This window comes from Myxocyprinus asiaticus, chromosome 29, assembly GCF_019703515.2.
Source record: "Myxocyprinus asiaticus isolate MX2 ecotype Aquarium Trade chromosome 29, UBuf_Myxa_2, whole genome shotgun sequence".
NCBI lineage: Eukaryota > Metazoa > Chordata > Actinopteri > Cypriniformes > Catostomidae > Myxocyprinus > Myxocyprinus asiaticus.
In genome coordinates this window covers 5,650,543-5,675,344 of record NC_059372.1, presented here as the reverse complement: position 1 = coordinate 5,675,344, position 24,802 = coordinate 5,650,543, and the positions used below count along the sequence as shown (strand labels likewise).

Below are 24,802 nucleotides of genomic sequence, written 5' to 3'. Positions count from 1 at the left end.
GCTGGAGCTCTGTCAGAGTGACCATTGGGTTCTTGGTCACCTCCCTGACTAAGGCCCTTCTCCCCTGATCGCTCAGTTTGGTCAGGCGGCCAGCTCTAGGAAGAGTCCTGGTGGTTCCAAACTTCTTCCATTTACGGATGATGGAGGCCACTGTGCTCATTGGGACCTTCAATGCTGCAGACATTTTTCTGTACCCTTCCCCAGATCTGTGCCTCGATACAATCCTGTCTCAGAGGTCTACAGACAATTCCTTGGACTTCATGGCTTGGTTTGTGCTCTGACATGCACTGTTAACTGTGGGACCTTATACAGACAGGTGTGTGCCTTTCCAAATCATGTCCAATCAACTGAATTTACCACAGGTGGACTCCAATCAAGTTGTAGAAACATCTCAAGGATGATCAGTGGAAACAGGATGCACCTGAGCTCAATTTTGAGTGTCATGGCAAAGGCTGTGAATACTTATGTACATGTGATTTTTTTTGGTTTTTATTTTTAATAAATTTGCAAAGATTTCAAACAAACTTCTTTCACGTTGTCATTATGGGGTATTGTTTGTAGAATTTTGAGGAAAATAATGAATTTAATCCATTTTGGAATAAGGCTGTAACATAACAAAATGTGGAAAAAGTGAAGCGCTGTGAATACTTTCCGGATGCACTGTATGTTCTGAATCACACACAGAGCATGTTTATTTATCTTTAAATCACAGCCTTTTGTGGATTAATAATCACATATGACCAACTTGCCATTTTGATGATATTTTGATTAATTGCGCAGCCCTGAAGGATCGTGAAATTAGTCTACTGATGCGCTCTTTATTAAACATAATGGCCAAATGAAAGCACATTAAAATCATCGTGATATTCACGACATTGGTCAATTTTACATCGTCAGCAAAATTATCTCGATTATATCATTAATATTCGATATATCGCCCAGCCCTAGCGCTCAGCCTTTCAAAGTATACTCTTTTGACCACAAGCAAATACTGACACGGGCAACACCTGAGCACCACGACTGCTTTGTGATACACTTTTAAGTGCAAATGGCAACAATGCGCACAGACGAGAACTGTCCGATTGTCGAGGAAAACTAGTCTGCTCGCGGAGCGATCTAGAACACGGAAAAACCGATGTAAACTGTTGCCTTCAGATGATGCTGCTTTTTTGAGAGACGCTGCATCTTTGGGTTAATATGAAACAATCTACTTGGTACTGCTGCACATGAAGATCATTTTTGCTCACTGTGACTACTTGGGCAATACTTTTTTAGATGTTGCTGTAGATGAGCAGATTGGTTAAAACTCTTTCCACAGTGTGAGCACGTGTATGGTTTTTCTCCAGTATGAATTCTCTCATGTTTTATCAGGCTTTCTGACTGAGTGAAACTCTTTCCACAGTGTGAGCACTTGTAAGGTTTTTCTCCAGTATGAATTCTCTCATGTTTTATCAGGCTTTGTGACTGAGAGAATCTCTTTTCACAGTGTGAACACTTGTGAGGTTTTTCTCCAGTATGGATTCTCTCATGAGTTTTCAGGTTGTGTGACAGATTGAAACTCTTTCCACAGTGTGAGCACTTGTATGGTTTCTCTCCAGTATGAATTTTTTGGTGCCGATTTAAGATACCGGCTGTTGTAAAGGTCTTCCCACATTCAAAGCACATGAGAGCCCTCACGCCGGTATGTACTTTCTGATGCTCTTTAAAATAGGACAGGTCTGCAAAACTCTTTCCACAAATAGAACACTTGTAAGTCTTCTCTTTTAAGTGCACTTTCAGATGTCGCTTTAGGCATGAATCCAAAACGAATGTTTTACCACATATATCACATTCAAATGATCTTTCTCCAGAGTGACAGCAGAGATTATCTTTGAGATGGTCTGCATCTGCTAAACTTTTCCCACACTGATGGCACATGAAAGGCTTTTCTCCAGTATGAACTCTCATGTGTTTATTAAGCTGGCTTTTACATGTGAAACTCTTTCCACACGGAGAGCAGGTGAAAAAAAATTTGGCTGCTCTTTGAGGCTTTTTTAGTGAGAAAATCATTCTAGTCTTTGAGCAACTCAAAGATTCTTCAACAGTTATTAAATCATGATGTTTCTGGTACTGAAATTTCTTCTCCACTTCATTCAGCTCTTGATGTTCCTCTTTCACTTCCATCAGCTCTATAATGAACACAGTAAATTGACAAAAATCAATTCAACAGGAACAGATGTAAAAATAAATCAAATTGAACCCTAATATAATGGCAGAACAAAAACAACCACTATTCATTTATAATTAACCTATTATTTTCAAGAACTTCATACACGTGTGAAAACTCATGTCCAACTTGCATTGAGTAATGTGAACGGTATTTACTAGTCAGAAACTAATAATTACAGTTAATCCAACACTGCATGAACAGACTATTAACAAATGTAGAAAATATGTAATCAGCCAGGAAAATTAGCATGCTATATATTTATAATATGTAAAAGTTTATATTTTAATTTATAATTTTTGCAATTATTATAAAATCACACTTTAGCTTTTTAAAATGAATAATTTCCACATTCTATCAATTAATATGATGTCATAAAATTGCTTATACATTAATGATATGAGCTGTCACTCTTCTAAATAATTTGTACAATTTACCAGTGTTTACATTGAGTTTACATACAATTGTATAACAAGCACTAAAATGGTACTGTCTCTTTAAAAAAAACAGTAGCGAGCATCTGATGTGATTCGAGAGAAGAGTTGCACAGTTTCTTCACCGCATCCATGCAATGTCAGGTAAAAACGAATGTTTCTTTTTTACTTCATGATCAACAACTGCCTGTGAAAAACTAATATTAAAAGGGACATTATTCAATAAAAATGGACTGCGCGGATTTGATCTATGATGGACACATATTTCAGGGAATGGGCATTCATTCAACAACACGCAGTTGGATCTCGGTGATAAACTTCTTCGCCACTACACAACTCAATCATTGGCAAGTGAAATGTGAAAATGTACTAGGCAGTGTCTATTATTTGTCACCTAGCTAGGGATGTAACGGTTCACTTGTTTTCTCGATACATTGACTACTAGTCCTGCCAGTTCATATGCACTGATCTTAAAATTTGATTTTTGAATTGAGAATCGTTAGTGTTGGTCAATCATTGATTTAAACTGCTGAATGTAGTCAGATGATGTTACTTTAATGTTTTAATATTTGGATTCGTTTTCTGATTCAGGGTCACCATGGTCACAGAAAACCTAGAAATATTAAGGAATTTTAAATTTGGGATTTCCAAACTGGAAAAGTCATGCTTATTAATACAATCTTAAAAATATGGTGAAATATGGAATACTTTTCTAGTTATGCTCGGCTCTAAAATATTAAAATATTGACACACTGCATTACACATTGTATTTCAAGAAGTCTGTATGTACATGTATTTAATGTGTTTTCTTTCAAGTTACTTTTAGTGCAATAAACAATCTTAAGTATTTTGTCTTTTTCTTGCTTAAGACACATTAGGGGACAATTTAAAGAATACTATAAAAGCATTTTAAAAAATGCAGTCGAATTGTTAATCGAATCAAATTTAATTGTGTTTTGAATCCAATCGTCTTGAATTTGCAAAAAAAGCATTTTAGAGGGCTGTGTATCCACATCGTCATTCAGCAACAACACAGAGGCGCCTGTTTTTTTCCCACCCCTAAATATCACAGGGGGGAAAAAACTAGCTTCTGCTGGTAGCTTTTCACGTCGGTGAGATGGCCCCCTCCAATCATGGGTGGTGTCTGGGACTATTTCTAGGCCTTTAGCATGCCTTTGAAACAAATATTATTTTTCCACACATTTTTGTGATATCCTCCACAGGTAGATTTCTAAACGTAGTATGGCAGGAGAAGAGTAATTAATGCATTAAGCCATTTAGTAATATTCATCTGAACGTGTTACCTGATGATTGGCCGGAGAAACAACAACCCAACCACTAAACCTAACAAATCAGGTGCAATCAGGCAGTGTTCAGTCCTACATTTTGGAAATTCACCTGCTGTGGATATTGCAAATATCATCAAAGATGCCCTCAACAAGCCACGTGATAAGATGCATGGATTGATGGTCTCAGACGCGGAGGCAACTGGGATTCATCCTCCGCCACCTGGACTGAGGCGAATCACTACGCGACTACGAGGACTTAAAAGCGCACTGGGAATTGGGCATTCCAAATTGGGTGAAAAAAGGGGAAAACTCCCCAAAAAAAGAGAAAAAAAAGATGTGAGGAAAATTAATATTGTTTTCTCAGGCATGCTAACTAAACAAATATAGTCCATTTATATTTCAAGCATTTTAAATACCTTTCAACAAAACAAGCTAATTAAGGTATTGCAGAGCTTAAAATAAATAGATTTATATAAAGAAAAGAAATTTAAGCTAAATTTCAAGGACCTTGTGTAATCCAGATTTTTTGGCCAATCAGCATCAAAACTTTTTAGGTTTTTAGTCTGAACAGGATAAAAACACAGAAAATCCAATTTTTGCAAACCTGATCCAAACCACATACGACTTGAAATCAGATTAAAATCAGATTTTTGTTAATGCATTTCAGTCTGAACAGTCAGGTCGATTTTCATGTTTTCTTCACCATTCTTTGTGTGCGGCAAGAGGACATACACTGATGAGCTGAAACATTATGACTATGCATAGGTGAAGCAAATAACATTGATCATCTCCTAACAAGGCCACATGTCAAGGTCTGGGTAGATTAGATGGAAAGCAAACAATCAGTTCTCTTTGTCAACGTGTTGAATGCAGGAGAAATGGGCAGGAGTAAAGACCTGAGTGACTTTGACAAGGGCCAAATTGTTATGGCCAGACGACTGTGTAAGAGCCTCTCTGAAACAGCAAGGCTTGTGGGGTGCTCCCAGTCAGCAGAGTATCTACCGACAGTGGTCTGAGGAGGGACAAACCACAAACCAGCAACAGGGTGTTGGGCACCCAAGGCTCATTGATGCATGAGGGCAATGAAGGCTATCCCGTCTGGTCCGAACCGACAGAAGGTCCACTGTGGCACAAGTCACAGAAAATGTTAATGATGGTTATGGCAGGAATGTGTCACAACACACAGTGCATCGCACCCTGCTGAGTATGGGGCTGCGTAGCCGCAGACCGGTCAGAGTGCCCATGATGACCACTGTCGAAAGCGCCTACCATGGGCATGCGAGTGTCGGAACTTGACCTTGGAGCAGTGGAAGAAGGTCGCCTGGTTCAATGAGTCCCGTTTTCTTTTACAGCACGTGGACTGCCGTGTATGTGTGTGTCGTTTACCTGGGGAAGTGATGGCACCAGGATGCACTGTGGGAAGATGAAAAAAGGTGGAGGGAGTGTGATGCTCTGGGAAATGTTCTGCTGGAAAACCCTCGGTCTGGCCATTCATGTGGATGTCAGTTTGACATGTGCCACCTACCTAAACATAGTTGCAGTCCAGGTACACCCCTTCATGGTAATGGTATACCCTGATGGGAGTGGCCTATTTCAGCAGGGTAATGCACCCTGCCACACTGCACACATTGTCGGGAATGGTTTAAGGAACATGATGAAAAGTTCAAGGTGTTGCCCTGGCCTCAAAATTCCCCAGATCTCAATCAGATTGAGCATCTGTGGGATGTACTGGACGAACCAGTTCAATCCACTTCGGCTCCACCTTGCAACATACAGGACTTGAAGGATCTGCTGCTAATGTCTTGGTGCTAGATACCACAGGACACTTTCAGGGGACTTGTAGAGTCCATGCCTCAGCGGGTCACGCTGTTTTGGCGGCATGCGGAGGACCAACAGCATATTAAGCAGGTGGTCAATGTTTTAGCACATCAATTTGTACTGCGTTTGAAACAGCATAAATATTGTCTTCACAGGACACTTTTAAAGGGAAAACCCTGACAGCCATTCAGCAGGATTGTTAAAAACAGAATTATTAATAACAATTATTTAAAAAGTGACTTCAAAATAACCATTTTATTAGGTAAAGTCTTTGAGGGGAACAGGGCATCGGGATGATCACTTCATACAATATATACAGTTGTGCTCAAAAGTTTGCATACCCTTGGAGAATTGGTAATATATGTACCATTTTTGATGAAAATGGGATTCATATTCAACTGTAGGTTATAACAGAATGGCACAATCATAAAACAAAACATGGCAACAATAAAAAAAATGAAATGACCCCTGTTCAAAAGTCTTCATACCCTTAGTTCTTATTCCTCTGGGGTCTGAGGGTGTTTTGGGCCCTGGAGAAGTTTTGACATGCCTTGACATTTGTGCTTTTTTCAGTTGCTTAAAAACATATTAATGGCTAAAGTGTGATAACACTGTATTCAGCACAAACTGGGCTACAATAATATGTGAACTACATGTATGTACATTTGTATTTTTGAGAAAATAACATTTATGCATGGTTTTTGAAAAAACACAAATTTTAAGTCACTGAAATAAGGCCACATATCACATACTAAACATTTGTTCACAAGACTTTTGAGAACTGGATCTTGTAGCCTAGAGTTTTTGCTACAAAAATGATGTTAAACCATCCTGATCACTCATTCATACAAAACAATATAGTCATTTAACTTTTGTAAGACACTTTTAGTGTTAGAAAGGCCATATGCGAGGAGGCGTGGATGATCATGAATACTGATGTGATTCACACCTGAGGAGACAAAGACCCCTCCCCTGAGAGAGAATGAATGTGAGCAGACTTAATGATTGAATGTATTGTTTGTAGCTTATTCACAAAATCAAGTTTAAGTAAAAAAAAGTAATCTGACTATACATTTTCTTTACATAAAGACTTAACTTTAGACCTACACTACCGTTTAAAAGTCTATAGATCTGTAAGATTTTTTAATGTTTTTAAAAGAAGTCTCTTCTGCTCACCAAGGCTGCATTTATTTGATCCAAAATACAGCAAAAACAGTGATATTGTGAAATATTTTTACAATTTAAAATAACTGTTTTCTATTTGAATATATTGTAAAATGCAATTTATTCCTGTGATCAAAGCTGAATTTCCAGCATCATTACTGCAGTCTTCAGTGTCACATGATCCTTCAGAAATCATTCTAATATGCTGATTTTCTAATATGGGCATATTTACAACACATTTTACACATTTACACATGAACAAATATTTGCAAGCACAAGCTTCATTGATGATAATGAGGCAGCATAAACACTAGTTAAAATATAATCTAAACATTCATATTATTTCTATATCATATTACATGTCATATTTATATCATACAGCATACAATTTAAATACCTGCTTTAGCCGAAAGAACATTTAAATGTAACTAAAACTTGCCTATTAGGACATATTTCAAATTTCAATACTTTGAATCCTGGCTGGCAAGTCTGGAAATAATCCAACTAGTAAAATATGTTCATGTTTATATAAAATAGCATGTCAACTAATATGTAAGTAAAACTAAATGACTTACTCATCCGAAACTGTATCCTCGGCTGGATCAATTCGCTCTTCAAAATGCAAATGTTCCTCGTCGGCCTCCCGCTCTTCTTCTGAGGAAAATGTGAACGCTTCGTCACTATCCAGGAGCTTCCTCACTTGTGTAGCGTGCCATCTTCCAAACGCGCAGAAAAGTGAATGAACGATGTTTTTTAAGGCATTGTTGGGGGCGTTTAGCATTTGCATTGATCACCTCAGCACATTACCATATGAATAGCGTGCTCTGCTGGTGGCTGTGATCACATTAGCGATAATTAACTGAGCTAGTAGAAACTGTACATCGCTTGGTTATAATATAAAGGTTTAATACAGATTACATTTCAGTTCATTTTTGTGAAGTGTTTCAGAAAGATGCTCACGGAGACAGAGACGGCTGAAAGCGCACCCTGTTTATTTTCTTTATTTTACAAAATCACAAGGTTTTGTTGTTATTGTGAGTGTACACAAATAAAAGTAGACTCTTTATAGTCTCTAATGATGTCTTACACTTATCTGTATGCCCAAAAATGACGGAGTATTTTAAGTTGTTTCCGCTGTTATGAGGAAAAAATCCAGCAGGATGCGCCGGTGCGTCCGTCGACCCCAGAGGGTTAATACTGTATATTGCCCCCTTTAGCATCGATGATAGCGTGCAGTCTTTTGTAATAGTTGTCTATGAGGCCCCAAATTCCTGCAGGTGGTATAGCTGCCCATTTGTCTTGGCAAAATGCCTCCAGGTCATGCAAAGTCTTTGGTTGTCTTGCATGAACCGCACGTTTGAGATCTCCCAAGAGTGGCTCGATGATATTAAGGTCAGGAGACTGTGATGGCCACTCCAGAACCTTAAACTTTTTCTGCTGTAACCACTGGAGGGTCAACTTGGCCTTGTGCTTAGGGTCACTGTCGTGCTGGAAAGTCCAAGAGTGTCCCATGTGCAGCTTTCATGCAGAAGAATGCAAACTGTCTGCCGGTATTTTCTGATAACATGCTGCATTCATCTTGCCATCAATTTTCACAAGATTCCCCGTGCCTTTAGAGCTCACACACCCCCAAAACATCAGTGAGCCACCACCATGCTTCACAGTGGGAATGGTATTCTTTTCACTACAGGCCTTGTTGACCCCTCTCCAAACATAGCGCTTATGGTTGTGACCATAAAGCTCTATTTTGGTCTCGTCACTCCAAATTACAGTGTGCCAGAAGCTGTGAGGCGTATCAAGGTTTTGTCTGGGCTTTTTTGTAGCATTGGCGCAGTAAAGGCTTCTTTCTGGCAACTCGACCATGCAGCTCATTTTTGTTCAAGTATCGTCGTATTGTGCTCCTTGAAACAACCACACCTTCTTTTTCCAGAGCAGCCTGTATTTCTCCTGAGGTTACCTGTGGGTTTTTCTTTGTATCCCGAACAATTCTTCTGGCAGTGGCTGAAATCTTTCTTTGTCTACCTGACCGTGGCTTGGTATCAAGAGATCCCCAAATTTTCCACTTCTTTACAAGAGATTGAACAGTACTGACTGGCATTTCAAGGCTTTGGATATCTTTTTATGTCCTTTTCTATCTTTATAAAGTTCCATTACCTTGTTACGCAGGTCTTTTGACAGTTCTTTTCTGCTCCCCATGGCTCAGTATCTAGCCTGCTCAGTGCATCCACGTGAGAGCTAACACACTCATTGACTATTTATACACAGACACTAATTGCAATTTAAAAAGCCACAGGTGTGGGAAATTAACCTTGAATTGCCATTTAAACCTGTGTGTGTCACCTTGTGTGTCTGTAACAAGACCAAACATTCAAGAGTATGTAAACTTTTGATCAGGGCCATTTGGGTGATTTCTGTTATCATTATGATTTAAAAAGGAGCCAAACAACTATGTGATGATAAATGGCTTCATATGATCACTATCCTTAAATAAAAGACAAAGACAAAGCAAAACTTTTGAGCACATCTGTATGTGATTAGTGGTGGGCGATATGACCACAAATCTATATCATTTGATATCACAGTAATGGTATATATTTCAGTATAGTTTTTTCTTTCGGAAAATCAGCAAACAAAAAAAAAACAAAAAAAAAAAGTATACATGTGATGGGGTGGGCGATAAGCAAAAAATTATATAGTGATATTCTTTGAAGTTTTAGCTGATAAAGATATACATGAAGATATAGGCATATAGTCTACATTTACATTTATTTAGATGAAAAGTGATTCAAAAAGTTTCTATTTTTATTTAAAACAATGTCAAAAGTAGCCTAAAACTGTCATGTAAAAAAAAAAAAAAAAAACTCTCAATCAGTACAAATGTATTAAAATAATAATAAAACCCATTTAATTTTCTATGCATCCTTTTTCAATCCAAAAAAAAAAAAAAAAAAAAAAAAAAGGCTTCTCTGTAATCGAACATCATTTTTTTATTATTATTATTATTCTGGAGCAAACCCCTCTGAATTTAGCCTTCTACTGGACACCGCAAACCTTTTTGGCAACTATTGTATAGCCTACTAGATACAAATGTACGGTTGACTAAGGTGTCATTTATTTAATAATTCCTGAGGGAATTTACTCAGTGCGATCACTTCTCTCTCTGTGTTTCTCTTCCGATCTGATTCCGATATCGGAAATCTCAGTATCGGCCAATACCGATCCCAAGCCGATACCAGTGTTGTTTTTTTTCATAATCAGTTTAGAATATCTTTATATTATTGTGTGGAACTAATTGGGAGTACTCTTTAATATGTAAAGAAACACAAACCTCTAACTACACATTACTTCAATATAAATGTATAGCTCATTAAGAAACACTTTATTATTAACTAGTTTACTGGATAATGTAGCAGCAAAATTAACAGTAATTCCAGTCTTCATGTCTTCAGTAGAAAAGAAACCAGTGTTTTATTTTTGCCTTTTTTTTTTTTTTCTAAAAATGTTTCAACTTGCATCTGGACTTTAAAGGATTCAGATCTCTTTTTTTTTTTGTTCAATTTAGTTGTAAGACATCAGCTCACTTTTCATTCATTTTTTACAACTTATTCAACTTAAATATTGTTATAAATTGTAAACAAATACTAATGATGACAATAATAATAAATTGTTATTAATATTATTATGATTGACTATTCATTTTAAATACAACAGTAATATATTTAAATCGTGCACTTTTTAAACCCTCACGCTTTTATTTTGACATTCTGAACTCTCCAGGAATCCTGTATGTGTCTGTTTGTAGACAAGTTCACAGTAGTTTAATTCGCTTCTTATTCAAATTCTGGTAAAATGCTCCTCTGGTGCCGTTCTAAATGCATATAATAAGTGAACCGAACTATTGAGCATCTACATCTGAGATGCTGTTCTTGAGTAGTGCTCAAATATTGCACACCGCTGTGAAGGATAAAAATATCCGCGAGTGCATCACCAGCCTGTGCGTGAGTTTGTGTCAACAGAGCAGCACCGTTCACTAACGCGCTGGCGCTGCGCATACTATATATTTACTTATTAAACACAGCCTTTTGTGATTCACAGAGCTATCGCACGTCTTCAAGTGGCTTTGAATAAAATGCACGAGTCATATGAACTGCTTTAATGGTGTTTTTATGGTTTTTTTATGTCATTTTTGGAGCTTAACAGTAACGAACATGACTAACACACAGTATCGGATTTGGATCGGGCTCGTCGGACCAACACCCGATCCGTCTAAAAGCTTCAGTATCAGAGCCGATACCGATCCAGGTATCCCTATTCAGGACAGCGTTTACACCTCAAATGTGATGTGGTAACATCCATTTTTGACTGCCTCTGTATGTTTTTTTTTTGTGATTCAATCACAAAACATTTTGCACTCTGTTTATAACTTTATTTAGCACTGACCGTTTGCGCTCTCTCTCCCCCCACGCTACATTAGAAAGAGAGCTTTCATTCATGAATGTGAGAAAATGGCACCTTTAAATGCATAAATTACATTTCTTCTCCTGAGATTGACTTGATTTGGAGTCCTCCCGCATTGTGAAAGATGAAAACAGAATGTTTGATTCTCGCTATCAGTTTCACATGCAGCCTGGAGGAACGTCGCAAACACGTATATTTACGTACCGCGATATAGACGGTTTACAAAAATCTCTACAGCCTTATATGTGATCATATATTTGTCACGGGGCACTCAAAGCAGATCTAAACTTTTGATTGATAAAAATCATCCGGTAACAGATTCTGACATGACAGGCAATTGTCATAAAAATGTTAACCATTACAGAAAGAAACATACCTGAAGAAATAAAATCCTCATTTCTCTGTTGTTCCTCTGCTGTGATTTCTTCTTTTATCTCCTCCTGCTTCACTTCAGTCTTCACTGGTGTCTGCATCATCTGCTGTTCCTCTTCTGTGGTTTCTCCTCTCGTCTTCATCAGGTTTCTGCAGTCCAGCAGCTTCACTGAACACATCTTCACTGGTGTCTGCAGCATCTGCTGTTCTCCAGCATTACAGACAGAAGTCAGAGACCCTGTGGAGGTTTGATCACCCTGATTACCATCAGTAGAACAGAGTAAAGTGAGCTGTGAGTCCTGTGTGTCTCTGGATCTCTGTTCAGAGAGTTTGTCCAGCAGTCGCTGTGGTGTGGACTGATCTCTGCCGCTCCACACTGAATCCTGACATTCTGTGGAGGTCCCATCAGTCACACACACTGAAGATTGACAGGAAACCTTTTCCAGCTCCTGACAAACACAACACAATCACATCTGTACCGTTCATCATATCACATCATTTGAAAGCTTACAATCTCAACTTTAAGGATGAAATGAATGTTTAACCTGTAACCTGTCCTCTCTCTCCATCAGTTTTGTCTTCAGTGACGTCACCTCTTTCTTCAGCTGAGAGATTTCTGTGATGAAATCATCAATATCCAGCATGGACAGATCAGTTCCTACTGATTTACAGCAGATCATATCCGCCCGCTCTCTCATGATAATCTGAACACAAAAACATCATCATTATAATGGACTAAGATTCATCAAAGTCAAAAAGATTATTATATTATTACACACAAGATCAGGGCCTCGTTTCTCAAAAGCATCGTAAGTCCAAGTAGATTGTAAAATCCAGCTTACAATTCATCTTAATTTTATGGCCCGTTTCCCAAAAGCATCATAATTTAAGTTGTACTTGAAAATTCTCGTAGATTAACGAGTGCTCTGGAGTAATCGTACAGCGCTAAGAACATCGTAAGGACATAGACTTATGCAGACACCTGCAGGATAAATGCGAAATTACACCTGATACATTTAATGTCAGTATACATACATTTTATTTTTTATTTCTAATAATAATAATAAATGCAGAAAATGGTAAGTTAATATTAGATGAACAGATAAATTAAGAAGTAAACAAAAGTAAACAAAAATCAAAGATTGTTGCAGAGAACTGTAAAAATTACAATCAGTGAGAGAAGGAAAAAAAGTCAATAACTTGCTGCAGTGCATGAAAATCATCCGTACATTATACTGGCTCCTCTTCCTCTCTGACACCTAAGGGCACTCTCGCCCACACCACGTGTTGTGTAGTACTGCACATGTTGTGTAATTATAATAATAATTCCTCACATTTATATAGCGCTCAAAGCGCTTTACATAGTATAGGGGAATCTCCTCACCCCCCACCAGTGTACAGCATCCACCTGGATGATGCGACGGCAGCCATAGTGCGCCAGAACGCCCATCACACACCCGCTATTGGTGGAGAGGAAAGAGTAGAATGATGAAGCCAATTCAGGGATGGGGATTATTAGGAGGCCATGATAGAAAGGGCCAATGGGGAGAATTTGGCCAGGGCACTGGGGTTATACCCGTACACTTTACAAGAATTGCCCTGGGATTTTTAATGACCACAGCGAGTCAGGATCTCGGTTTAACCTCTCATCAAAAGACGGTGTTTTTTTACAGTATAGTGTGTCCGTCACTAAACTGGGGCATTAGGACCCACACAGAAATACCACTCCCTAATACCACTTTCAGCAGCAACCTTAGTTTTCCCAGGAGGTCTCCCACCCAGGTACTGGCCAGGCTCAACCCTGCTTAGCTTTAGCGGGCAACCAGGCGAGAGCTGCAGGGTGACATGGCTGCTGACACTGACTGTGTTGGATAGCTGTAATTTATCACATTTGGGAGTAAAGAGCAAATCTCCCTTTGATTGGTGAACGTCTCTTTATTTTGCGCTCCGCAATAACACGGTGAACCTCGTTATATTTAATTAATGCTTATCATTAGCAGGACCATGCACAGGGCATCCGCTGTCTTCACTGATCCTGGAAGCTTTCATCTCGACCCACAGAGCAAATTTTGAAAACGAAATATCAAAATGCACATCTGATGAACGAAGCAGTGATTGTAAATGAAATATATGGTTCTGCACAAAACGATTGCAAAACAAAATGCACTTATGTGGTGAATTAAGCTGTACATTTAAGAAAATATTTGTAAAATATTTCCAGGCGAGGAAAATTACAAACGTTTTTAAAGTTGCAATGGCGAGCAGCACTATACCGTCACATTTCAGCACTTCCCGTTTATGGACAGCGACATCAAGCGCGTCCTCTTCATGTTAAGAGCAGTTTTGGGAAACGCACCTAAAAAATAAAGAAGGTTCGTAAAATCGCTCGTAGAAAACATCTTGACCGCTGAGATCAATCGTTATTGGGAAACGAGGCCCAGATCTGCTGTGATGGTATAAAATGTGTGCTTTGAGTTTGGTTTATTTTTACAGAGAAATAACCATGATTTTACTGTAGTAAAACTGTAGTAACTAAGGTTTTACTACTACACCCATAGTTAAACCAAGGCTATAAACTGTCCAATATATTATCACCTACATTGAACTCCTTTACAATCAGCTGCTTTATTTAAAGAGTTCATATATCAGAAATGAAACATGATATTCTCAGATTTCTGCTTGTTTTTCCTGAAACTGAATATTTTCAAGCGTCTGTCACAAAACAAAGCTCCATGCTGAGATAATAAGCTTTGTTTATGGCCATAAAAACAACATGCACAGAAAAATACACATCAACACAGATCTTGATGTGCATCCCACATAAACACATAAAATGATATCAAACACATTAAACACTTACCTGAGTGTTTAAACTGGCAGCAGCTCTTGTTTATTCTCGTGTTTTATGTCGGTTTGCAGAACAACTCCCGGTGTGTTTCCGTCATCTACTGGACTGGAGTGAATCACACAAACTGATTTAACCTGAAAAACTCGCAAAGTTAATCTTGAAGTTCAGTTTTGACTAGTAATAATTCACATTGGAGAGAAAGAATGCAGATGAATTATAATTAAAAGTGTCATTTTAGTAGTTTTAGAAACTATTTTTGTTGTATTATTGTCTTATATAATAAAAGTCACAAAAAGACATATGAAAATGTTTTGTCATTTGTAGTCAAAACCCTTTTGAATACTTATAAAACAATTCAATTAATTTAATTAATAACACTGTTGAAGTCATGTCAACACCACACTGAAAACTGAGCCTTGATTTTGGGTTTATTAAAACACTATTTCAGCACCGGATATTAATGTGCAGATATGAAGCAAATCCTTCCAAATATGACTTCAGCACAGTGTTTTTAAGTCAGAAAATGATTGATAGACATTACAATTGAATAAACATTTAATTAACCTTAACTATGCCAATATAAAATTAATATCTTACTACTAAAATGAACAGTTTAACAGAGACATCTCTATTTCTCTTCATTTGTAGTCAATAAACAAAAATATACATAAAAAAAATATATATTTTCGTTTTCATGAGTTAGATATTTATCAAATCAATAACATATATATGCAATCTCACACCTAGAAGTAATTATTTATTAAGTAAATCGATAAATTAATATCTGTCAGCGAGCCAGAGATAGAAGGCACGTATCATGATTCTTGTAGGCTATCCGTTCAAATCCCATACACACTGTGATCTTTATTTCTACATCTATTTAATTACTGTACTGCAATAATGTTAGTCATTGTTGTCTAACAACCTCTCTGCAACGTTTATGAAAATGAATGAAACATGAAAAATAATGCAAAAGGAGGAACAAAAAATTAAGGCCTAAAAATAACCATTAGAGAATGTTAAGTTCTTATTTGGTTGTCCCACAAAAGCCTCTCTGCGGTATGTTTTTTAGCTTATGGTCAAATAAAACCTAAATGTAACTATAAGAAAACACTGGAGTGTGGATGCATTTGGGAGAAAAAATACTTGCATCCGATTAATCAGCCCTTGTCACGGTCCGGTCACCTTGTCGGGTTGAGGTTCTACTTGATGGGACCGTGGCAGTATCAGCCTGCCTCTGTATTTTGTGTTACCCCTTTGTGTGAGCGCCCGGGTCCGGTTGTTTGGTACCGCCGTGCGCATGTCACCGCAGTGCGCTCTCCGGTGATGTCATGGTCTTGTCAACCCGTCAGGTTGGGTTTTGTCTGACGAGGACCATAACATCATCGCTCCCCCTGTCTGTCTTGTGTTTCATGTTTTGTTTGGGCGCACGAGTCTGGCAGTGGGTTATCGCTGTTCGCGATTTGCCGCTGTGCACCCTCCGGTGATGTCACGGTCATGGCACCTTGCCAGGTTGCGTTTTTGCCTTATGAGGACCGTGACATCAGCATTCCCTTGTCCGTTTCTGTCAAAGCGTGTATACCTTTTGCCCTTATGTGTTTCAAGGGTCGCTGGCATGCTGAATCAGAAGTGGAGTACCTTCTGTCCTCGTTCACCACCGCCCTTGCCAGTTCATGTAGAGGAGGATTCCTTGGTCTCAGCCTGTGTCTCGGTGGAGAAAGATTGTCTGGGCTTTACTTTGATTTGAGTTTGAAAAGGAGCTGTTTGAGTTGATTAATAAATCTAATTTAACTGTTTCCCTTCTGCTTTCAGGTCCTGTCTTCCCTGCAGCTTAAAAGAATGATCCGACTACACCCAGACTCAGCGGAAGAATTATCTCTTCACTCCGCCCTCTCGCAGCGAGAAGCCCAGCTGAGGTGGCACCAGGATCAGCTCTCCGCTTCGAGCTGCATGTTGGAGAGGATGGCATCGCAGCGTCTGCTGTTTTTTTCTTCGCATCCCTCTGATTTCCCTACTGAGATGATGAAGGTGGCTTATTGGGGAATCGCCATGTGGGACAATGAACGCCCTTACTGTGCCTCGTTCCTGGGTTTCAGTGCGGAGCTTTGTCGAGTGTTCGACCCAATTGCGCTGCAGTATGGTGAACCGATTACTGTACGGGGTAGGAGGAGAAGGAGCCAGACACTTGTTTCCCTTGGTGCATTACGAAAATAATAATTTTACAAATATAAGTATTTGTTTCTCATCATGTCACATTTTACCTTTTTTTAATGTAATCCATGTGTATGTTGAAATTTCATATACGTATACAGACTTACACAGGACACCTTCATGAGCCTGTCTGAATTTAAATGTTTTTCTACATAAACATGCACAGACAGACGTCTTTGACCGATTGATACATATATCGGGATGCTTTTAATAGACGTGTCAAGTTACAACTCTGAAAAGGAGAACCCACTCTCTGTCATTCAGCTGCTGCCTCGCATTCTTTTGCCCATCTGCTTTATTTTTTAGTTGTTGGTGTATGAAAACATGATGGAATGATACTGGAATGTGGATGTGTCTTCAGCGTATTTTAGAGTGGATTACACTGGCGGCCAAAAGTTTTGAATAATGTACAGATTTTGCTGTTTCGGAAGGAAATTGGTACTTTAATTCACCAAAGAAGCATTCAACTGATCAAAGTATAGTCAGGACATTACTGATGTAAAAAACAGCACCATCACTATTTGAAAAAAGTCATTTTTGATCAAATCTAGACAGCAGCCATCACTCCAACACCTTATCCTTGAGTAATCACACTAAACTGCTAATTTGGTACTAAAAAATTAACTTGCCATTATATCAAACACAGTTGAAAGCTATTTGGTCCGTTAAATGAAGCTTAACATTGTCTTTATGTTTTTGAGTTGCCACAGTATGCAATAAACTGGCATATGTTAAGGTCAATATTAGGTAAAAAATGGCAAGAAAAGAAACTCGTCAGTCAATCATTGTTTTGAGGAATGAAGGCTATACAATGCTTGAAATTGCCAAAAAAATGAAGATTTCATACAAAGGTGTACACTACAGTCTTCAAAGACAAAGGACAACTGGCTCTAACAAGGACAGAAAGAGATGTGGAAGGCCCAGATGTACAACTAAACAAGAGGGTAAGTACATCAGAGTCTCTAGTTTGAGAAACAGACGCCTCACATGTCCTCAGCTGACAGCTTCATTGAATTCTACCCGCTCAACACCAGTTTCATGTACAACAGTAAAGAGAAGACAGGGGTGCAGGCCTTATGGGAAGAATTGCAAAGAAAAAGCCACTTTTGAAACAGAAAAACAAAAAGAAAAGGTTAGAGTGGGCAAAGAAACACAGACATTGGACAACAGATAATTGGAAAAGAGTGTTATGGATTTGAACCCCATTGAGTTATTGTGGGATCAGCTAGACTGCAATTTGCGTGAGAAGTGCCCGACAAGACAGCAACATCTATGACAAGTGCTACAGGAAGTGTGGGGTGAAATGTCACCTGAGTATCTGGACAAACTGACAGCTAGAATGCCAAAGATCTGAAAAGCTGTCATTGCTGCATGTGGAGGATTTTTTGATGAGAACTCTTTGAAGTAGTTAAAGAAGTTCTGAATTGTTTTTTTCAAATTGTAATAGTAATTTTTCATGACATTTATTTATTTTTGAATTAATTTTTAATAAATCCCCAATTTCGAATGCCCAATTCCCAAGTCCTCGTGGTGGCGTAGTGACTCGTCTCAATCCGGGTGGTGGAGGACGAATCTCAGTTGCCTCCGCGTCTGAGACTGTCAATCTGCGCATTTTATCACGTGGTTTGTTGAGCGCGTTACCGCAGAGACGTAGCGCATGTAGAGGCTTCACGCTATTCTCAGCGGCATCCACAAACAACTCGCCACGCGCCCCACCGAGAGCGAGAACCACACATTATAGCGACCACAAGGACGTTACCACATGTGACTCTACCCTCCTTAGCAACCGGGCCAATTTGGTTGTTTAGGAGACCTTGCTGGAGTCAGTCAGCATGCCCTGGATTCAAACTCGTGACTCCAGGGGTGGTAGTCAGCGCCAATACTCGCAGACCTACTCATGCCCCCAATTTTTTACGTTATTAATGTCCTGACTATAAATTGTGATCAGTTGAATGCCACTTTGGCAAATAAAAGTAAATTTTTTTTTCCATAAGAGCAAAATCTGTACATTATTCCAAACTTTTGGCCGCCAGTATATATGTTCGGCTCATACCAGTCATAATATGATTCAAGCTTTGCAAAGGAACTGTTGAAGGAAGGGGCAGTTAAAACACTTTGATGTGATCTCAAAAACCATGTGTAAACTGTTTTAGTCATGAACATTTTATGTCATGACTGTGTGATTTGACTGTGTGTTTATGGTGCTGACACCCTGTTTACACTGGGTGCATCCGTTGACGCGATGCAACGTCTTGAGGCTGTCTAAATCGGGCGTGTCGACACAAACTTTCTAAACCATTTCATAGACTTAAGGCAAATGGTTTGTTGGAATAAGTATACATTTTTAGGGAAGTGAAAAACAGTAAATGCCTCATTGCAATTACAGAGTCCATCTCGAATGGCAACAAAATTATTAAAAATGTCTTTGTTGGTCTAGATCAGGTTTCCCAAACGGGGGTACACGTTGCGCTGGATGTTGTTGTGTTCCGCCCACGAGGACAAACTCATTTGCAAGATGCATTTCCTTGCCATTATTTTGCGGTATATAGTCTTTTTATCTCACCAATATTAAATTCATACTGCAACCGGACATTTACTACTCTGGAAAATCTGATGTTTTTTGCCATGGGGCTTGATTCTGCAGGGGGGAAAACCACTGCAGGAAAACATTGCAAGAAACTGCCTTTTCACATGGAGCCGAGAAGTAAGTGCAGCTTCTTCCGTTTCATGATGTTTTCGAAGCTGTGCTCGAGTGTAACATCATTCGTCTGCAGCACTAGTGCAGGCGCACTTTTGTCAGTGTGGAAGAAATGCGAATAAAGTGATTAATTACATGCTTGTATAAAGTGATTAAAATAGAAGTACTCCACATATCTTTCTGCGATTATAATTACTCTGATTATTAGCATAATCACAATATAATGTGCATGGAGTAAAAATGTTATCTTAGTCCAGCCCTAGTCCGTTAAATATTTGTTACAAGTCTCAAATAAAAAAAGGAGTTAAAGTAGTAGGTAGATTCTTGAATAACATTAACATCTCTTTTTGTTTTCCACCATCCATGGGTGCCCCAGCACAATGGAAGCACTGGGGGCCTTGAGCAGGTAAAACACAACCTCCTTACGATGATTGCCCGAGATGGTAAGATTTAAGGGACCAGTAGACTAGGAGATCTGGTCGAGGTGCAGCCCATTGTGTCTGCGAGCAGTCAGAGGGGTGTGGAGACGACTTTGCCACCAGAGACGAGTCCATGAAATTGCTCTCTGCTCCAGAGTCCACCAGAATGGACCAAGTGTGAGAGGAGTGATCCAGTGTAGGGTGGCAGGAAGGAGAGTGCACACTGCAGGGGGGTCATTGACAGGTGTTACGCTCACCAGTACCCCCTCCTCCCAGGCTACTGGTGAGCATTGGCTTGTAAAAGGCAGGATGAAGCAAAGTGCCCCAACTTGCCCCGTACAGGCACAGCCCTTTGGAGATGCGGAGCTGCCTCTCTTCAGAAGTTGAATCCTGGGCTCCCCTTGACATCAAAGTCAGAAGATCCAAATGACTACACAAGCACACTGCCAGCCAGTGATCAACTCTGATGGCCAGATCCACCAGGTCATCAAACTTGAAGGGCAGCTCATGGGTAGAAACCTCATCCTGGATTCCATCCGAGAGCCCATGTAAGAACTGGTCCCACTATGCTGCCTCGTTCCAGCCACAGGAATAGGGCCAAGGTGCAGAACTGGATCGAGTTGTCAGATTCTGAGTGGTCACCTTGGCATAGTGAAACCAGGTGTCGTGCCGCCTCCCTACCATGTACCGACCGGTCAAACACTTTGATCATTTCAGCCTCAAACTCCTCAAAGTTGGAACAGCAGGGGAATTTAGCTTGCCACACAGTGGTTCCCCACTCCTGGGCACGGCCAGTGAGCAGGGTGATCACAAAGGCTACCTTGGACTCTTCTGAAGATAATGTGGCTGGTTGTAGAGCGAAGACCAGTGAACACTGAGTCAGGAAAGTTCGACAGACAGCAGGATCCCCATCATAGCAAGGCGGAGGATTGACTCTGGGTTCAGGCACTTGTTTAGCAACTTGGGGTAAGGTGACATAAGCAGCAGCTGAGTCCCTGTCAGACTGGAGTTTCTGGAGTTGGGCTGTGAGGTCAGCATTCTGGGATGCCATCAGCTCCATGGCTCAGTTGGAGGAGGAAAGCTGGTTTTCATGACGGCCCAACAGAAAGCTCACTGATGGATCAAAAGCACTTTTGACAAAACTATCTACTGAATGAATGAACGTTACATTTATATAGCATATACAGTGAACAGGGGACTCTCCTCAACCACCACCAGTGTGCAGCATCCACCTGAATGATACAATAGCAGCCATAGTGCACCAGTACGCTCACCACACACCAGCTATTGGTGGAGAGGAGAGAGTAGAGTTATAGAGCCAATTAATGGATGGGGATTATTAGGAGGCCATGATTGAGAAGGGCCAATAGAGGGAATTTGGCCAGGACACCGGGGTTACACCCCTACTCTTTACGAGAAGAAGGATTTTAATTGACCACAGAGAGTCAGGACCTTGGTTTAACATCTCATCTGATACAGAAATGTAAACAGTTGCAGTTTAGACTTAACTTTGTCAACACTTTTTATTACCTTTTCGAAATAATCCTTCATACAAGTTGAATCATGATGGTGGTGCGCTAACGTTTTCAGTTCAACCTCAACGCGCATGTCAGGATAATTAATGAATATTCATGTATGCTCTGCCCACTGGAACACAATTTCTCAGGAACTGAATATATTGTAACATCGGCCGACATCAGTTACATATAAATTACTTATACAAGTAGCTTCAGACTAGAAGTCGCAGAACCTTCCTGTGAAACTGAGGACAAAAAAAATGACTTAAAATGTTTTCATGATGAGTGCATCTAGTCGGATGTCTGAAGATGCTGCCATCTCCTGGTTGTGGAAAGAAAATTAGATTTTAAGAAAACGTGGAGTGTTTGCCTGTGCAAAACTTGCTGCCACATGCTCTTGGGGTGCTGTGGGTTGTTATTAGTGTGTGGTAATATACCTTATTTGTGGTAGCGCCTTCTTTGAGTTTAACCCTTGTATGACCTTTGGGACATTTTTGTCTTTCATATTGTTTTTTTGATCATTTTGGCTGTGTTAATGCCAACGGCATAAATTTTGCCAAAGGTGTGTATTTTTGGAGGAATTTTGATATTTCAACCTCAGTTCTTATAATACATATATAATACACTGTGTACACAAAATAGTTACACTCAGGACCTTCAGGACAAAAATGTCCCCATTGAAACCCATTAAAACTGCAATATTTGATCCCAGTGCCATTAAAGCATAAAATCATGAATTCTATTATACTATGCTTTCATTTCATTTAAAATTTTCCACCAGATGGCGCCATTTTTCTCATGTTTAGCCTATGGAGCAAATACATGCTTTTTTCCTATTTTTTTGTGTTTGCTGTATTATAGAGCACTGCAGGCCAGCTGAATAAATGATGCAGCTAAAATTGTGTGGGTGTGTTGGTATGGATGTCAGAGTGTGTTTTGTATGTGTGTATTGAGAAATGTGTGTGTATGTGTGTGTGTGTGTGTGTGTAAAAAACAACAGTGGCATTATGTAAATAAACTGACATTTAAAGGGTTAAAATCCTGAAAATGAATGAATATTTGGTAGTGATGATCAGGACTGATGTTGGTTAAAAAGTCAGTAAAAGTGGAAAATAATATTAATATATAATATTTTTATGGCAGTTTTTTTATGCTGATATTTTTGTCCTCTAAAGTCCTGAGTGTTTTTTTTTTTTTTTTTTAAATCTGACACTGCACAAAAAATAATAATGCATCAAAATTTTGTTGTTAATCATTGAAATATCCCAGACTGTGATAATCCAAAAAAAAAAAAAAAAAAAGCATTTAGTATATGGAAAATAATTCTTTTATTTTCTATTAATTTTTTTCATTAAAAACAACAGTGGCATTATATAAACAAACTGGCATTTAAAGGGTTAAAATCTTGAAAATGAATGAATATTTGGTAGTTATGATCAGGACTGATGTTGGTTAAAAAAAATTAACTTGTTGAAAGTGGAAAATAATATTAATATATAATATTATGGCAGTTTTTTGACACAGACATTTTTGTTCTCTAAGGATCTCTGAGTAACTATTTTTTGTTGACGCACAAGGGTTAAAATAGGAATGACAACGAGGCTGTGAGGGACAGACTTACCATCTCTTCAATGGCATATATCGTATAAAGCCGTAACGATCTCTTGGATCACATCTGATTTTCCACAATTCATGTTGTCTGGAGTTTTTTATCTACTAAATGTTCTTGGAAATATGTTTTTTCAATGTTTTGTCCATGGAACGATCCAGAAACACTTTAAACTGCATGACAGCCCATTGAAGAGACTGTACTTCTATCCCTCACAGCCTCATTGTCATTCCTGTCAAAAATCAAAGATGGCATTTCTGAAAATAAATTCTATTTGGTAAAAAGGGAAAAACTTACCTTAATAGGATTGTGGGGGCAGAATGATTTTTTTTTTGTTTTTTTTTTGTTTTTTTGAGTTCTGCCAAAGGGAGGATGCATAACAGATACAGTATATTCCACTAGACAAAATAAAAACTGAAATTACACAAATTATCCTGTTCAGACATTTACAGTTTAGTTTATTATTATGTGCTGCATCAATGACTGAACATGCAAAACATGTGAAATAACTAAATTTACAGTACCTGGAGGCTTTTAATCAAGAGCAGTAAACAATTTTGATGCCTTAGCTGTTGGCTTCACTACTTTTTTCAGTCAACAACTAAGACAACAAAAATGTAACTGAGAAATAATATACATTTGTTTCCATAACAAGAATATGGAACTTTTGCCCACTAATAACAAAAAAGAATTCCCACAAACGTTCAAACTAGTTACCTGAATTAATACAAATACCTTCCTTAAATGTCTTTTGTAGTCTCTTAAGGCTCAAGTATATTTCATTTTTCCATGTTCCGGATAGCCTCACACACGTTCGAGTGCTCAGTAGGGCTGGGCGATATGTCTTAAAAAATTATATCTCGATATTTTTCAGCCTACTGACGATATTCTATATATCTCGATAATTATGCATTTGCTCTAAAATGGCTCAATCATTTCATTCAAACAGCAACTGTAGCAAAGTAGCTTAAATATTTTAAAGACATTAAATATAAATCTAATAATTGGGGGCCTGGGTAGCGAGTAAAGACGTTGACTACCACCCCTGGAGTCGCGAGTTCGAATCCAGTGTGTGCTGAGTGACTCCAGCCAGGTCTCCTAAGCAACCAAATTAGCCCGGTTGCTAGGGAGGGTAGAGTCACATGGGGTAACCTCCTCATGGTCGCTATAATGTGGTTCTCGCTCTCGGTGGGGCGCGTGGTGAGTTGTGCGTGGATGCCGCAGAGAATAGCGTGAAGCCTCCACATGCGCTATGTCTCCGCGGTAATGCGCTCAACAAGCCACGTGATAAGATGCGCGGATTGACGGTCTCAGACGCGGAGGCAACTGAGATTCGTCCTCCGCCACCCAGATTGAGGCGAGTCACTACGCCACCACGAGGACCTACAGCCCATTGGGAATTGGGCATTCCAAATTGGGGAGAAAAGGGGAGACTTTTTTTATATATATATATATATATATATATATATATATATATATATATATATATAATTAGTGTTTCATTAAATAAACACAATGGAGAATGAAATTCAACCATTTTCATTGATATGAACTTTATATTTCATCCACAATGATAAATAGTAGCTTAATAAAAAGCATTATTTACCTTCAAATGTTTTCACTAATACGTTTTTGTGAATGAACAAGGTGTGCAAAGCTACTTCACTGACTTATTTTTGAAACCCCAGTTGAACATTGCATAATACGAAATTATTAATGTGGGACACATCAGGTTGATTATTATAATATAAATCTGAAT

At 38.9% G+C, this 24,802-nt stretch overlaps 2 protein-coding genes across 2 annotated transcripts in view; both read right to left on the bottom strand.

Moving 5' to 3' along the window:
* Window positions 1–24,802, bottom strand: part of LOC127420192 (zinc finger protein 850-like) — a 296,445-nt gene that overhangs the window by 50,716 nt on the left and 220,927 nt on the right. Inside the window, exon 4 of the mRNA XM_051662245.1 lies at window positions 12,287–12,357. Coding sequence (XP_051518205.1) covers window positions 12,287–12,357 — 71 coding nt within the window. The remainder of the gene's footprint in view (window positions 1–12,286; window positions 12,358–24,802) is intronic.
* On the bottom strand, window positions 747–11,978 carry LOC127420331 (gastrula zinc finger protein XlCGF17.1-like). Its single transcript, XM_051662542.1, has 2 exons — window positions 11,746–11,978; window positions 747–2,168 (listed from the first exon to the last, which is right to left on the bottom strand). Exons 1-2 carry the CDS (start codon window positions 11,939–11,941, stop codon window positions 1,234–1,236), a joined length of 1,131 nt encoding a protein of 376 aa, XP_051518502.1. The 5' UTR covers window positions 11,942–11,978; the 3' UTR covers window positions 747–1,233.

Excerpts from the sequence above, each read along its gene's own strand:
- LOC127420331 (XM_051662542.1), bottom strand. The coding sequence starts at position 11,941 with ATGCTGCAGACACCAGTGAAGATGTGTTCAGTGAAGCTGCTGGACTGC. Across the intron at positions 2,169-11,745 it reads TGAGGATTTTATTTCTTCAG|AGCTGATGGAAGTGAAAGAG; the intron begins GTATGTTTCTTT and ends TGTTCATTATAG.